The sequence below is a fragment of the Nyctibius grandis genome, chromosome 6 (genome assembly GCF_013368605.1).
Source record: "Nyctibius grandis isolate bNycGra1 chromosome 6, bNycGra1.pri, whole genome shotgun sequence".
NCBI classification, from domain to species: domain Eukaryota; kingdom Metazoa; phylum Chordata; class Aves; order Nyctibiiformes; family Nyctibiidae; genus Nyctibius; species Nyctibius grandis.
In genome coordinates this window covers 446,767-463,306 of record NC_090663.1, presented here as the reverse complement: position 1 = coordinate 463,306, position 16,540 = coordinate 446,767, and the positions used below count along the sequence as shown (strand labels likewise).

At 52.5% G+C, this 16,540-nt stretch overlaps 1 protein-coding gene across 1 annotated transcript in view; it reads right to left on the bottom strand.

Annotated features, from left to right (window-relative positions):
* Positions 1-16,540, bottom strand: part of DYSF (dysferlin) — a 107,499-nt gene that overhangs the window by 44,842 nt on the left and 46,117 nt on the right. Inside the window, 5 exon segments of the mRNA XM_068402998.1 lie at positions 7,331-7,393; positions 11,557-11,630; positions 11,968-12,133; positions 12,332-12,493; positions 13,000-13,101. Of these exon segments, the coding sequence (XP_068259099.1) occupies positions 7,331-7,393; positions 11,557-11,630; positions 11,968-12,133; positions 12,332-12,493; positions 13,000-13,101 (567 nt within the window).

Below are 16,540 nucleotides of genomic sequence, written 5' to 3'. Positions count from 1 at the left end.
CTATCATGAACCCAACCTGCAGCTTCCCATTCCCTGGTTTCAAGGTGCTTTTGGGAAGCTTCCAGCCCAAATCCAGCAACACCACGGACCTCAATCTGTCAGCAGAGAGCATGATTCTCCATGGGAGGATGAGGTAGAGCTCACAAGAAGAAACTTGCAGCATTTTTAGGCCAGAGGCACAGAATCATAGAATCCCAGAATGGTTAAAAGTTGGAAGGGCCCTCTGGAGATCCCCCAGCCCACCCCCTGCCCAAGCAGGGGCACCCAGAGCACGTCGCACAGGGTCGTGTCCAGGCGGGGTTGAATATCTCCAGAGAAGGAGACTCCCCCCTCCCTGGGCAGCCTGTGCCAGGGCTCTGGCACCCTCACACCAAAGAAGTTCCTCCTCATGTTCAGACGGAACTTCCCGTGTCTCAGGTTGTGCCCGTTGCCCCTTGTCCTGGCGCTGGGCACCACTGAGAAGAGTCTGGCCCCATCCCCTGACACCCCCTGAGGTATCTGTGAGTGTTGATAAGATCCCCCTCAGTCTGCTCTTCTGGCAGATTTTGGCCAGTTTGGGTGATGGTCTTCCCAGTGCGGGACCACACAGGGGATGAGACTCTCATGCTAACACGGTCCTGACAGCCCGAAATTCAGGGAGGATGTGAGGGCTGCTCTTAAACTCAGCTCCCAGTTTAGGCTTTGGGGTTTCTGGGATGGGGATTGCCTTTCTGGTTTGTGCCCCAGCACCATCCAACCTCTCCATCCAAACAAAGCACACGTGCAAATGAATAAATGCATAAAACATATTTCCACTAAAAAATTGGTCCTCAGGTGCTGCACCTCTCCCAGGAAGAACGTAACTCTCTTCTCATCAATATTATACAAAGAAACGAGCAAATCTCATGCAACCTCAGCCTCACAACACCACAGCCCACAGCCATGAAGGAGCACTTGCCTCATCTGCTCTGCCAACTGCCCCTCAGCCCCAAGGACGCTGTTCCAAGAAGAAAGCCGGCTGCCGGCTTCACCAAACGTATGTATTTTATAAGAGTACCAATTTTTACATTTATACAAGCAAAGCTGAAGGGGCTTTGACTGTGATTCATGAAACGTTCCTGAAAAATAACGATGTCTTATTTTAGAAGTCCACAAAATTCCATCACGCTGACCTAATGGAGGAGCCATAATAGAGGTTTATTGGATTTATATTTTAAGCCAACGGTGCAAGCTTTAAATTGCTGTCTTGAATAGACATTGTTTTTAATAGAAATATTACATAAATTAACTCTGAGGCCACTGCTGCCTCCCTTTTTTTTTTTCCAAAAAAATAATTTGCCTTTCATCTCTTCCCCTGTTTTATTGTTTAAAAAGTTAAACTCTGACCATCGTGGCTTCATTACGGCATTCCACAGGTACTGAGTTACAAAGAAAGCACTTAAACTAATCTGACGACTTACCCATGGTATCTTCTGCAGCCCCAAGACAAAGAATTTGGTTAGATATTTTTGCTGATTTCTACTGATGTTATAAAAAAAAAGGGAAGAAGTGAAAAAAAAAAAAAGAGGAGGCAAGGGGAGCAGCTGGAATGTTAATAGCGAAGGACATTAATCCATTTGCCCGCAAATGGGAAAGCCAGGAGAAAGGAATGGCTCCACCACACGAGTGCCTCAGTCCAGGGGTTTCATTTAGCAAGGAGGCGATGGCCAAAATCACCTCCAGTGTTTTACCTTGGACGTGGTACAGGATGGCCCTCGGAGTCAGGGTCACAGAATCACCAAATCCCAGAATCAATCAGGTTGGAAGAGCCCTCTGGGCTCATCGAGTCCAACCATTGCCCTGACACCACCCTGTCAACTAGACCAGGGCACTAAGTGCCATGTCCAGGCTTTTCTTAAACCCCTCCAGAGATGGTGACTCCACCACCTCCCTGGGCAGCCCCTTCCAATGCCTAATGACCCTTGCTGAGAAGAAATGCTTCCTAATGTCCAACCTGAACCTCCCCTGGCCAAGCTTGAGGCTATGTCCTCTTGTGCCCTGAGCGCTGGTACAGATGGCTGAGGGACCTCAAGCATCCCATGTGCCCTCTCCAACCCTTGCACGGACCCCATGGGGCTGCAATAGGGCCCACACCCCCGGGGTGAGCATCGCTTGTGGATAAATTTCACATCAAGTGACTGATGGCTAAAATTTTGGCTTAGGGAGAAGCTCACTCAGTTGTGGTGAGCAGCTGTCATGGCTATCAGAAGGTTTGCTGTCTCCCCATCCCCGTTCACTCCCTCTTCCCTCACGACCACCGCTCCCATAGAGCAGGGACCAGAATCCCAGAATCAATCAGGTTGGAAGAGCCCCCTGGGATCATCGAGTCCAACCATTGCCCTGACACCACCATGGCAACTAGACCAGGGCACTAAGTGCCATGTCCAGTCTTAAACACAAACCACCACCATGGTGTGGGCTGGCACCTGCATCCCAAGTGCCCTGAGACTGGGGTCAGGATTGCCAACACTTTCCCATTCCATACTGACATAAAGTCAAGACCTTTCAAGCTCCAGAGTGTTCAGGTTTGACATTTTCTGCTAAAACGGGAAGGTCAACGTTCAACACAGGAGCAGTGGAAAAGGGTCCAGGACAATGTCACCAGGCAAGAGCCTGAATGGGACCGTTACATCAGTCTTCTAGTAGCTCCATGAGCTTCCAGGAAAGGGGCAGCAGGAGAGCCCCTTCCAGGGGGACATCCCAGAAAGAGGAATGGCTTCTGGCCAAAAGCACGGCGCTTCCAAAAATAAAGACATTCAGATTTTTTAAATGCCAGATCTTAAAAATGCCTTTAAAAACCAGAATTTCACCACCAGGCTGCAACTTCCCACTTGAAACATTTCTGGGATTATGGCTTGGACACAGCGAAAGCACTCAGACACATGCTTAACTTCAATCGAGTGTGCAAATCCCTCCGAAGCCAACGAGGCTCTTCAGACGGAGCCTTGAGGGCATTCTGGATCATTCCTTCAGATCAGCAGAGCCAGCAGCCGCTGTTTACTTACCACCTTCAGATAATAGGGAAGGAGGTTTAAGCTGAGCCTGATCTCCAAGTAGGACTCTTACCCAGGGCTATGCACATTGCTTTTGAGTATTGAAATTCTCCCTTCCCCAGGACCCCAAAATGCAGACCTGTGTCATCCCAGCAGCTCTCAGGATGTTTTTAATCTCATTTTGTTTTATCCAGGAGGGAATGACCTGGTTTTAAGCTCATTTTTGCCAGGGAGGCTGAGCCAGAGCAGTTTTCTCCTCACCACCCAAGGTTTCCTACAACTGCAAGCCCGTCCCATCAGATGCGCTCCCAGATGGGGACAGCAGGAGTCTGGGCTTGTCCAGCACAACCTGATTTTCACAAAATATGTTGAAATGGTCATTTCAGACTGGAGCAAAAGGAGGTGTGGAAACCTGAGAAGTTGCCGTGCAATGGACATACTGGCTTCGGGTAAAACTTAGTCCTTATCATCAGCACCTTACAGGTGGGGGAAACTGAGGCACAGAGAGGTTAATGTCACAGAATCCCAGAATCAACCAGGTTGGAAGAGCCCTCTGGGACCATCGAGTCCAGCCATTGCCCTCACACCACCATGGCAACTAGACCAGGGCACTAAGTGCCATGGCCAGGCTTTTCTTAAACCCCTCCAGAGATGGTGACTCCCCCACCTCCCTGGCCAGCCCCTTCCAATGGCTAATGACCCTTGCTGAGAAGAAATGCTTCCTCATGGCCAACCTGACCCTCCCCTGGCCAAGCTTGAGGCTGTGTCCTCTTGTCCTATCGCTGGTTGCCTGAGAGAAGAGGCCGACTCCCACCCCACTCCAACCTCCCTTCAGGTAGTTGTAGACCGCACTAAGGTCACCTCTGAGCCTCCTCTTCTCCAGGCTAAACACCCCCAGCTCCCTCAGCCGTTCCTCGCAGGTCAGACCCTCCAGACCCTTCCCCAGCTTGGTCCAGACAGCAAAGCCAGGAGAGCAGAGTAGGCATGAGTCAACTGAAGTCTTAATACTCATGGTTGCTCTCCTAGTGATTACACACTCTTCCCTGTGGGAACATAGACAACTCTAGCAAGAACAAATACCGACTCTGAAGAAGCTGAGCCACTGCCTCAGTCTCAAATGTACTCGCACCTCACATCTGGGAGGCAGATTTCCTGCTACAGGAAAGCTCTGCAGCCGGGGAGAGAAGATGCCTCTAGAAACAGCTTGGCCATTTATAGATGCAGCTCCCCAGCTGTTTGTGACCACGCTTTTGCAGGAGATGACACCCCGCATCACAGCCTTGGAGAGGGTGGTACCAGCATCCTCGTCTGCTCCAGCGCAGAGGCAGCCTGGTCGGCTCAGCTCAGTGCCCGACTAAACCAGCCCAGCCCAGCCCTGTCCTCCCACGGGTGCAGAAAACTGCAGCAGAGAGGCCACGGCAAAGAGCTGGGGAACACAAAACTGTCTTTACACACGGCAGCTGTGCTCCTCGGGGTTTTCTGATCACAGCCTAAACCCCTCGGCTGCTCTGCCTAGCGCTGCTCCAGAGGTCGGCACAGCCAGGCTGGAAACTGCAGCTCACTGCTGCAGGAGGCATCCTTGGGGTGGTTCTGCAATGAAACAACTGCACCGAACCCACCAGCCACCCACCACCCAAGCAAGGTGCCAGCTAGCACAGAATCACAGAACCATTTTGGTTGGAAAGGACCTTGAAGCTCATTGAGTCCAACCGTTACCCCAGCACTGCCAAGGCCACCACTAACCCATGTCCCTCAGCACCACATCTACACGGCTTTTAAATCCCCCCAGGGATGGGGACTCCACCACTGCCCTGGGCAGCCTGTGCCAGCGCTTGACAACCCTTTCCTTGAAGGAATTGTCCCTGATCTCCAATCTGAGCCTCCCTTGGCACAACTTGAGGCTGTTTCCTCTCTATCCCCACGCCAGGGAGGCATGTCAGCCTCTGCTGCCCAACAGGCTCCATCACCTACAAACGCAGACCAGGAGCAGTTGCAGAAGTGCTGGGAGGCAGGAAACCTTAGTGCAGTCTACAACTACCTGAAGGGAGGTTGTAGTGCAGTGGGAGTCGGCCTCTTCTCCCAGACAACCAGCGATAGGACAAGAGGACACAGCCTCAAGCTTCGCCAGGGGAGGTTCAGGTTGGACATTAGGAAGCATTTCTTCTCAGCAAGGGTCATTAGCCATTGGAAGGGGCTGCCCAGGGAGGTGGTGGAGTCACCATCTCTGGAGGGGTTTAAGAAAAGCCTGGACATGGCACTTAGTGCCCTGGTCTAGTTGCCATGGTGGTGTCAGGGCAATGGTTGGACTCGATGAGCCCAGAGGGCTCTTCCAACCTGATTGACTCTGGGATTCTGTGATCACAAGTCAGAATAATGGTACGAATAACTGTGTAGAAAGCACCTCATAGTGCTTCTCAGGGGAGGACAGAGGCTCCTTGTCACAGTTTCATAGCACAGAGGTGTCTGAGGGCTCCTCATGAGCTCCTCTGCTCTGGGAGATGCTCATGAACGGCCTGACTCCTGCTACTGCTCCAACAAGCTGAGGCTGGTGGAGAGGAGATCTTGCCACACCATTTCACAGCTGGGAACGCAGGAGCTGCGTGGGCATTAACCATGCGGGGGGTCACAGAATCACACAGAATCAACCAGGTTGGAAGAGCCCTCTGGGATCATTGAGTCCAACCATTGCCCTGACACCACCATGTCAGGTGAACCTGGCGAAGTTCAGGAGCTCCCTCACACGCTCCACACCAGGCTGGATTTTTTTTGGCTGTAAAAGCTTTTTTCCTGATATTTAACCAGCTGCAGCCCCTGTGCCTCGTTCCACAGCTCCTGCTTTCGTGCGAAGCTCCCCGGCTATAAAGGAGAAGGAGGCAGGAAGGAAGACGTGTAGAGGCCGTCTCGGTGACACGCTTTCCAAAACAGGATGGTTTCCCCCGGGAGGCGTCAGCAGCTCTCCACGACGTGAGGTTGATTATATTTAACCACATTCTTGTAGGGTCCTGGTGAAGGCCAGGAGAATGGGTTTATTACTGCCTGGTACCCTGTTGCTTTTATTTTAAATTAATGGTTGGCAGCTTTTGTCTTTTTTTTTTTGTTTTTCTAAATTTTGTTTGAACTAAAACAAAAACATATTCATGTAAATTAAAGATGCTGATGAACAGAGGGAGGGGGGAGGCTATTTATGGAGCTTTTGTTTCCATACTCGGCATCCCAGCACAGCCACCCATCTGTGCAACGAAGGAAGCCACATCAGTGACCAAGATTGTGTGCGTGCAAAGGATAAACGAGGTACTGGAGAGGTGCGTGTAGGGCCAACAAAGCACGTATCTATATATTAGAGACAGGCTGGACGTTAAACATGCCTCCAACCCTGTGCCAAGACCTACAAAGATGCCCATCAGGGGCGTCTGCACGCAAAAGTTATAGCTGCTATGAAGCTGTAACCCATCTCTTATGTGCTCTGCTTGCTCCATTTCACAGAACCACAGAATCAATGAGGTTGGAAGAGCCCTCTGGGCTCATCGAGTCCAACCATTGCCCTGACACCACCATGGCAACTAGACCAGGGCACTAAGTGCCATGTCCAGGCTTTTCTTAAACCCCTCCAGAGATGGTGACTCCACCACCTCCCTGGGCAGCCCCTTCCAATGGCTAATGACCCTTGCTGAGAAGAAATGCTTCCTCATGTCCAACCTGACCCTCCCCTGGCCAAGCTTGAGGCTGTGTCCTCTTGTCCTAGCGCTGGTTGCCTGGGAGAAGAGGCCGACTCCCACCCCACCACAACCTCCCTTCAGGTAGTTGTAGGCTGCACTAAGGTCACCTCTGAGCCTCCTCTTCTCCAGGCTAAACACCCCCAGCTCCCTCAGCCGTTCCTCGCAGGTCAGACCCTCCAGACCCTTCACCAGCTTGGTCGCCCTCCTCTGCACTCACTCCAACACCTCAACATCTCTCTTGAAGTGCAGGGCCCACAACTGGACACAGTATCCAAGGTGTGGCCTCACCAGAAGCAGCCAGAGGCTGTCGGGAAAACATCTGACCTCAACACATACGTAATTCTGCCAGCTCTGCAAGGACGAGAGGGAGGAAGCTTCCTCATCCCTCCTCCAAAAACCAACCTCGTTTTCTCTGGACAGCGATTGCTCAAATGCACACACCAGTAGCAAGAAGAAAACCCCATTTTTCTAGGACAGCAAGAGGAGCTTTCACAAAAAGAAATGCCTCAATTTTTGCAGATCTTTAAATATATATACATGCACATATATCATTCATAAAACCCATTAATCAAGCAAGGAAGTTAGAAATTAAGCAATACCTACATGAGGCTGGGCCCGAGAAGCTGGTATGTTAATTAGTGCTGAGCTGGTCATACCCTCCGCAAGCTACAAATTAAAATGATCGGTTATCAATGGGGTTAGAGAAACAATGTTTAACATACATCAGCAAAAGCACAATTTAGGAGAAATAAAATGAATGAACCCAAACAGTGTCGCCTTCCCCTGACCTACCCCCGACCCTGGGCAGCAAGCGGCAGCTCTGCTTCTGCCTTGCAAGGTGTGTTTCCTTCAAGATGGAGAAGGGGGAGAAAGGAGATGTTCTCACCAGAAACTTGCTGGGTTTGAGCATCAGGCCAAGCCTGCCTGCACTCCCCCTCCTCGCCAGCTCAGGCTGGGCCCCGAACACGCTGCTTTTGACCCCATCATACCTTGGGTCAAGCCAAACCCACCGAATTTACAGCTGGTTCATGAGGGAACGATTCCCCCAGGCTCGGGTCCCACTGGGACACCCATGCAGCTCGGAGGCTGGTGGGAGACAGCTCCTCTGTGACTGTTTTATCAGGAGATACAAGTGTCTGCTCATCCCTTGGGAGTGCAGATGGACCTCATGGTTGTCCTTCCTGCTCTGCTGCCCATGGGGATGAGGACCCAAGAAAGAGCACGGAGACCAAGGGGAGGCTGCGGGTGCAGAGCAGGCAGGAATACAGGCAGGAATACAGGCAGGAATACAGGCAGGTCCACACCAGGCTCACCCAAGAAACCCCGCAGCCACTTGTGCAAACTCAGCCCTCGCAAAAACCTTCTCTGTGCATCTCCCAGAGAAGCAAACCAGGAGGGCTTAGCCCAGCAGACCTTGCTACAGAAAAACTGCTTTTCTATGAGTTTTAGGATCTTCTTTTCTTCACATTTGGTAGCCATGAGATTTGCAGTTCATGTGCACACAGATTTGTTTTAAATAGACCTCAGGTTGAACTCCTCACCCCACTTGGAAGAGATGGACAACACAAAGAGCAACCTCAGAGCAGAGGGGCTTCGCATCTGTTTGTTTTCTCTGTTTCAGATGAGGACAACAAAGTGATCCTTTGTTCCAGTCGTCCATCAGAGGAGGGACCAAAGCCAGGCTTGGCAAGGAGGGAGAAAGGCTTTGGAGCCCCCCAGTGAAACACACCCATGCACGGGCAGGAACAGTCCTGGCTCCTGCTTCCAAGGTCACCACTGGAAGAGCAAGAGGAACGGAGACTGTGGCCCTGGGCATGGGCTCCTGGCCTGGGATGCATCCCCTTTCCCTGGGAGAAGGGGTAGGATGGTCTCTGCAGACTAGGACTCCTCCTTCACCCTCCACACCTGGACCCAGAGGGGAGCAGAGCGGGGTGGAGGGACCCTGATGGCTGCAGGGTGTCAGACCACCTAAGCAAAAGTCATCCCAACTCCTGTCCAACACCAGGAGAGGGTGGCCATGGGAGGGACAGCATCCAGGGCCAAACTGTGGAGGTTAGAGAGGGAGCTGGTGGAAACTTTGGTTTGGCTTTCCAGGAATAAGCTCCCTCCTCCTCCTCCGCTTCCCAAACAAAGGGCAAAAGTGAGAGACAAACAAACAAACAGGAGAATTAATCTGGGGTCAGACTGAATAATTCAATTCATTGCAGGGTGTTTTGTTTGCGAAATGTTTGTTTCAGGACAGAAAGGTCAAAGTCTTCCACTCTGAAACCGCTGCAGCAGCGTGTTTTGGCTTTGCCACGTCCCTCTCCCCCTTCCCATCCTTTCACCTCCCGTTTAAACTGTTCCCCGAGTTTGATCCAGGTTTGCAGATGCTTTCAATAGGCTTTAAACTGCCCCAGGGAATAAATAGTTTATTGCAGAACTGCGGTCCCTCCAACTGCAAACCTCTGTCTCGCTCCTTCCTCAGACACAGCCCTGGGCCACCACCGGGGAGCAGCCCCCCAGCAGCACATACTGGGTACACCCCTATAAAAGTATCCCCATCCATAGCTTTCGTCCCCAAAAGGCTGATGTGAGCAGGTTTGGTAACACCAGAGAATCCCAGAATCAATGAGGTTGGAAGAGCCCTCTGGGATCATTGAGTCCAACCATTGCCCTGACACCACCATGGCAACTAGACCATGGCACTAAGTGCCATGTCCAGGCTTTTCTTGAACCCCTCCAGAGATGGTGACTCCACCACCTCCCTGGGCAGCCCCTTCCAGTGTCTAATGACCCTTGCTGAGAAGAATGCAGTCCCTGCTATGGATCCCACCCTGCTGCAGACACGATAGTGGTCCTAATTTTGAAAGCAGGTAGTGGCTGGAGAGCCAGCTGTACCAAGGATGAAGCATTGATCCGTGTACCCCTCCACCGTGTATGGGTCTCCACTGGGACAAGGAGCACCCCAAAGTCTTGGGGAAGAACTTCAGAGCCAGGGAAAGAGTGTTTTTCCATTAATTTGGATGGAAAGCACACAAATTTCTGAAGAATATTGAGTGAGAGGGTGTAATTCAAAAGACAGCGATAGGACAAGAGGACACAGCCTCAAGCTTGGCCAGGGGAGGGTCAGGTTGGACATTAGGAAGCATTTCTTCTCAGCAAGGGTCATTAGCCATTGGAAGGGGCTGCCCAGGGAGGTGGGGGAGTCACCATCTCTGGAGGGGTTTAAGAAAAGCCTGGACATGGCACTTAGTGCCCTGGTCTAGTTGACTTGATGGTGTCAGGGCAATGGTTGGACTTGATGATCCCAGAGGGCTCTTCCAACCTGGTTGATTCTGGGATTCTGTGACAGACAGACAGTCCTGGCTGTGACATGCCATCAGAAGTGCCCACAGCTTCTGCAGGAGTGCTCTGATATTGCACTGGCTTTAAAAGGTGGTAAAGAGCAGAAAGTGTGTTTGGACAAGAGCACCCAGAGCAAAGCTTTGGAAAGGCTGGAGTTGGAGGAGCGTCAGGGACTGCTCCTTTCCTTCCTCCCGTCACACACGGGGAACCCACCAGCCCAGCTCTCCCTCACCCCGCTCCTGCCCGGAGCTGCTTATGCCGGGGTGGGAGGAGGTGGGGGGAGCAGGGCCAGATCCCGTGGCGCCTGCGGTGAAGGGGTGCGGCTCCCGGAGCGACGGCTTCCCCCCGATGCACCACCACATCTGAGGAGGGGATTAATTCTTGTTTGCAATTTAAACAGCCCCGCCGTGCCAGGGCACCGCGTGCACACAATAACAGAGCCTCCGGCCTCGCTCCAAATTAGCCTAACGAGGAGCAGGTTTCACAGAATCACACAGAATCCCAGAATCAGTCAGGCTGGAAGAGCCCTCTGGGCTCATCGAGTCCAACCATTGCCCTCACACCACCATGGCAACTAGACCATGGCACTAAGTGCCATGTCCAGGCTTTTCTTAAACCCCTCCAGAGATGGTGACTCCACCACCTCCCTGGGCAGCCCCTTCCAATGGCTAATGACCCTTGCTGAGAAGAAATGCTTCCTCATGTCCAACCTGACCCTCCCCTGGCCAAGCTTGAGGCTGTGTCCTCTTGTCCTATCGCTGGTTGCCTGGGAGAAGAGGCCGACTCCCACCCCGCTCCAACCTCCCTTCAGGTAGTTGTAGACTGCACTAAGGTCACCTCTGAGCCTCCTCTTCTCCAGGCTAAACACCCCCAGCTCCCTCAGCCGTTCCTCGTAGGTCAGACCCTCCAGACCCTTCCCCAGCTTGGTCGCCCTTCACCAGGGAAAGGAGACCTGGCCCCGTGGTTGTGGAAAGGACCACTGAGCCACAAGGAACCTTTGCTTCTAGTGTGGCCTTGGGCAAACCATCCCATCTGCCAGCATCAGTTCACCCTCTCCAGTGCTGGGGTAAGTCCCCTCAAGACTATCAGCTCTCTGGGGCAGTGATTGTCACTTCCAAGAGAGCATCCTGCACAGCAGAGCCCTAAGGGGGTGAGTGCCAGCCTTTTGCAGCCTCAAACCAAACCATGCATTTGAGGAAGAGACGTTGGAGGGAAGAGCCTGGCATGGAGAGAGTCTGTTGTCTCTCCCCCAGGAAAGAAAATCTGACACCTCATATTAAACCCAGGGGAGCAGGATGAGTTTGTGGTTGTTCACTGTGGCACGGTGGAGGAGAGGGGGTGAAAAGAGAGGTGGGAGATGCAAAAGGAAGGTTAAAACCAGGCACAACCTCACATCAGAGATCTGCATCACGCTCCACCCCAGCCCTGTACCCACACAAGTTCCACCGTATCACGTAAGGTAAGAAACCAGTGTCTTCCCACCGCTGGGATTTTTTCCATACCTGGACAGGAATAAGAGGCTCCTTGTCATCGATGTCAATTAGGACGTCATCCCTGGGCGTGAGGCTCACGTCATCTGCAACCAGAGCAAGCAGGAGCATGCTGAGGACATCCAGCTGTTAGAAACCCCAAAGCCAAGCCACCTTGGGATCAGCCTCCAGGAGGAATCTCAGCCTTGCCCAGAGCCTTCACACCAGCCAAAGCTCACGTTCATGCGGGTTGAACAGCTTGGCCAAGGGACAGCCCATCTCACCAACCAACCCCAGAGCTGAACTCCTCCTTGGCACCTCCTGGGCTCTTTGTACCAGACCTACAGCTGGGCTGAGCTAAAAGCACTGGATACAGCGACCCACAGCTCCTCCTGAAGAAGGTCATGGGCGTGCAGCCAGCATGGTCCTCGTGGCAGCACGTACCTGAGTGCTCCTGGGGACCATCCATCTCCTCTCGGTAGGGGTCACAGTAGAAGTCCTCCAACGAGCGGATGGTGCACTGCCCCACCACGGGCCTTCGGCCGAACGGCCTGTTGTCGATGATTTTGACGATGATGGGGGGGCTGTACAGGCTCTCCTTGGGTAAACGCTGTGGGTGGAGGGGAGGGACCATGTAACTACACAGGGTGGGGAGGGCAGCTGCTCTGCACCTCCCCAAAGAGAACCAAGGCTGAGCAGGACAGAATTAGCTTCACCATAGGATGCATTTTTTATGGGACCTCTGGAGGTCCTTCCCAACCAGCTCTACTATGACCCCATCACTGCAGGGTGGGGGCCCAGTCCTCACCACTTCCATGAAGAGCACACAGACGTCAAAGTTGGGGTTCTTCTTGACGTTCTTGATGACGCAGGACTGCACGAGCTGGCCTCCACACTCCACCAGCAGGCTGGGCGAGGTGACGCTGGCCAGCTGGTAGCTCTTGAGGTTCCTCAGCCCCCAGGCCAGGATCTGAAGGGGGAAGGGAACAGACAGCAAAGACTGAGCCAAAGGTCTGCCTCCAGATATCTCACTGAGCTTCTCAGCAATGGAGGTAAACCTGAAGGGCGGCCCACCATGAAGGAGAGCTGAATCAACCATGAAGGACAGCTGGTGCTGGGAGAAGCCAGGTCGTACAGCAAGCACTCCTCTGTATGCACCAGATGCACAACTGCTTCCCTATTAATGGAGCATCTCTGTTTTGGGCAAGTATCCCGGTGTGAGGTACATCATCCTTCTGAAAAGCAAGCGTGGTGCAGGGCTGAGCTCTGCCCTAGGACTTGACTGCGTGGTGAGACTTGTTTTCCCAGCAAAACAGCATTTTTTGACTGATGACCCATGGGCAGAACCAGCTCCCAGCACTGGTGGGACTCTGTATCCACAGAGTCTGGCTTGGATCCCATTGCTGGGTCTCAACCACCCCGTTAGGGACACACATTTGGGGTGTTATTCTGCCTCATGAGCTGCCCATCACTCACCTCGATGGCTGTGCGCTGCAGGACTGGTTTGATGCCTTGGGGGACCATGTAGATGTTGGGCTCCCGCTGGGGCGGGGGGTACGGCAGGTCAGAGTCTGCAGACTGCGGGGAGAAGGGATGCCAAGGGCACATCAGGTCATGCCATGATGGGACACCAACCCCATCGTCTACCCCTCCCCACGCTGCATCCCCCCAGAGTCTCCTTCTCTCTGCAAAACTCATCTGCCCCCAGAAGTCCAGGACACCCAGACAGGGGGAGATGAGGGCTGGGGGGATGAAGGTACTTGCAAACTCTTTCTTTCACTTTAATGTGACCCTGGAAAAGATCAAACATCTACTGCTGAGAGTGATCCCTGAGCCTTTCCAAGGGCACTAAGAGGGATCTACCCTCCATCGAGGTCCTTTAGTGGAGCAGGGGATGAAAGAGCATCTATCCCACACCAGGACCTCGGTGGGATGGTTAAGCAGAGGGATGAGGAGAGGAGATGAAGCAGCAGCACGGGGTCAGTTAGCAAAATACAGCTCCTTGAGGTGGACAGAGTGAGATGCTGTGACCAGCTCCCAAAGGGCAGCAGACAGTTCAGTGGGGGCAGCACTGTGGGATGGAGGGTTGGCACCACCTCCAGGTGCAGGAAGGGGTTGTTGTTCATACAACAGCTTGGCTATAAACCTCATCTGGCAACTGCCAAGCTGCAGGCCCCAGGAGAGGGCTCAGGTAAAGCTATCTATGCACCGTGTATACAGAAGGAGATTTCCTTCAGGGTGAGACCACATCTGGATGGCAGGTGAGAGCTTCCAAATTTGCTTTCATGGAGGAGGAAAGAGGGAGCCAGCCTTCCCCGGCCACTCGCAGAGGACGGGCTCTGAGCCCTCCCAGTGTTCGGGTTCTTCTTGACCTGCATCTTTGCGTTCAGAGTCACCAAAAAGGCAGGAATGAAAGCAAAACCTCTGAAAATGCAACCCTCAACCAAGGGCAGCTGGAACCAGTTTAGGAGACTGGCATTCTTTGCAGACTGGCGTATTATTGCATTAAATTAGGTGTGTAGCCTCAAGCTTCGCCATGGGAGGTTGAGGTTGGACATTAGGAAGCATTTCTTCTCAGCAAGGGTCATTAGCCATTGGAAGGGGCTGCCCAGGGAGGTGGTGGAGTCACCATCTCTGGAGGGGTTTAAGAAAAGACTGGACATGGCACTTAGTGCCCTGGTCTAGTTGCCATGGTGGTGTCAGGGCAATGGTTGGACTCGATGAGCCCAGAGGGCTCTTCCAACCTCATTGATTGATTGATCATCATGATTTCTGTGATTTCTGTATATGTATTTCAGGTATAGGATTGGTTCAGGTTTATATGTATGCATATAAATGCTCTACAAAGGGATTTTTCATGGTTAGATATACTAGATGCTAAGCTTTAATTTTCATTGGCAGTTGCTGGTGGCTGCTGAATCAAGCTGCTTGTCAGCTGAAGACTCAGTAACTCCATTCGGGGCAGATGGTAAATCTGCAGCAGGCACCTCCCATGGTCCACGTGCTCCCAGAAATGGTTAGTGCTAGCAGGGAAAGGGAAGGTTACCTGGGAGGTGAGTGCCTCAGGGGAAGGGAGAGGTGCAGAGCACCCCCAGCATCGCTCTGGTGCTCAGCACGTCTGGTAACCCACCTACTTACCCAGAGCCTTAATTTAAGATATCACACCATCAACATGAGCTGATCCTTCCTTGGGGTAGAGGAATAGACCAAGTGGCCCTTGAAGACCCCTTGAAGACCTATCCCCAGCTTTTCTTTGTGCCCCAGAGCACTTAGAGCACACCAAGGTGCCTAAGCATGGACTGAACCAAGAAGACCCTCAGTCTCTCCTTGTATATTCACTTCTAGCTTTAAATTTGCTTAAGTTGCATTTAAGTCACATAATAGAGATGCAGAAGTCACCTAGCCCATCTCCAAACCCCAAGGCAGGCTCAGACTCCACCCAGCTCCCACGAGATGGCTGCACAGTCTGTTCCCAAGAAGAGAGGTGTTCTCCCTAACAGGGCACCTAAATCTTCACTGATGCAAATATCACGTGTTGCATTTCCTTATAGTCATTGGACTAAAGATCATTTAAATCCTTCTGTCCTCTGGCAAATCTGTATGGGAAAAGGGGAAAGCCTTGGAGAAAGACCTCCTGTCTGCACCCCGTCCTCCCCAGGTTCAACAGCAGCGTTGAAAGCCAACAGTGTTTGCTTGGCTCCTAACACTGTGGTGTCTTCAGCTAGCACTAGCCATTTCTAAGTCCTTCTCAATCCCTGCTGCTCTCCTGGTTGTTTTGCAGTCATTCTCCTGGGTCTCTGCTGAATGAAGGAGCATTAAATGTTTCACCAGATGGGACAGAAATGGGCAGTGAGTCCTGGGGACGAGGCAGGAGCAGGGAGGGTTCAGGGTGGTAGTGGGGAACAAGCAATTCCCAGACACAGCTCTCAACCCAGACACAGTCAGCTGGATGGAGGAGACATCCATGAACAGGCCTGTGGGGTCTGCCGGCACCTGGGATGGTTTGAATGAGACAAGTCAGAGGGAATCAGGGTGGACTGGAGCTCTGGAGATCATCTAGTCCAACCCTGACTTTAATATAGGATTGGAAGAGAGGTGAGCAAAAGTCAACACAGATCAGACCAGTTAAAACAGTGGCTGGAAATGTCTCCCAGTTTGAGTGCACAGAGTCAGTCTCTTCTCCCAGGCAACTAGTGATAGGACAAGAGGACACAGCCTCAAGCTTCGCCAGGGGAGGTTCAGGTTGGACATTAGGAAGCATTTCTTCTCAGCAAGGGTCATTAGCCATTGGAAGGGGCTGCCCAGGGAGGTGGGGGAGTCACCATCTCTGGAGGGGTTTAAGAAAAGCCTGGACATGGCATTTAGTGCCCTGGTCTAGTTGCCATGGTGGTGTCAGGGCAATGGTTGGACTCGATGAGCCCAGAGGGCTCTTCCAACCTGATTGATTCTGGGATTCTGGGTTCCTGCAGGGCAGGTGGGTCAGGCCAGGCTGTGTCTGAAGGAGCTGGTCTCTCTGAGAGCCTCAGTTGGGACTTTGCTTGGCTTCTGGGCAAAAGCAGAGGAACAGAGGAGAGTCAAGTGTCGGAGCATAAAAGGTACCCATTGGAGGAGCCCCTCGTAGAACAAGGCAGGGGTGCAGAGCTGTGGAGTGCCCCGTCCAGAAATGGCAGTGGCAAGAAATGGAGGAGAAAGAGCAGAAAGATGGTTATGTTTACACGAGCTCATCCATCTCAGCCCACGTGGAGCACGAAGATGAGCTCCACACCATCAGGACAGGCTGCTTGGGTGGAAGAAACCCATCTTGCAAAAACGTGTTTATCCCATCCAACCTTTCATGGGAATGTGGCCAGGCTCTCTGCATGCCCCAGGTCCCTCCTAGCTCACCTCCCAGACTTTGGGGTTAACTGGCTCCTAGGGCCACCACAACACTCAAATGGACATGCCCTTTGTTCAGCTCCCTGCCTTGGGCTTTACAGGATACCAGCCTATCCTGGCAGTGCTTGGTTCAGCCTGTGAT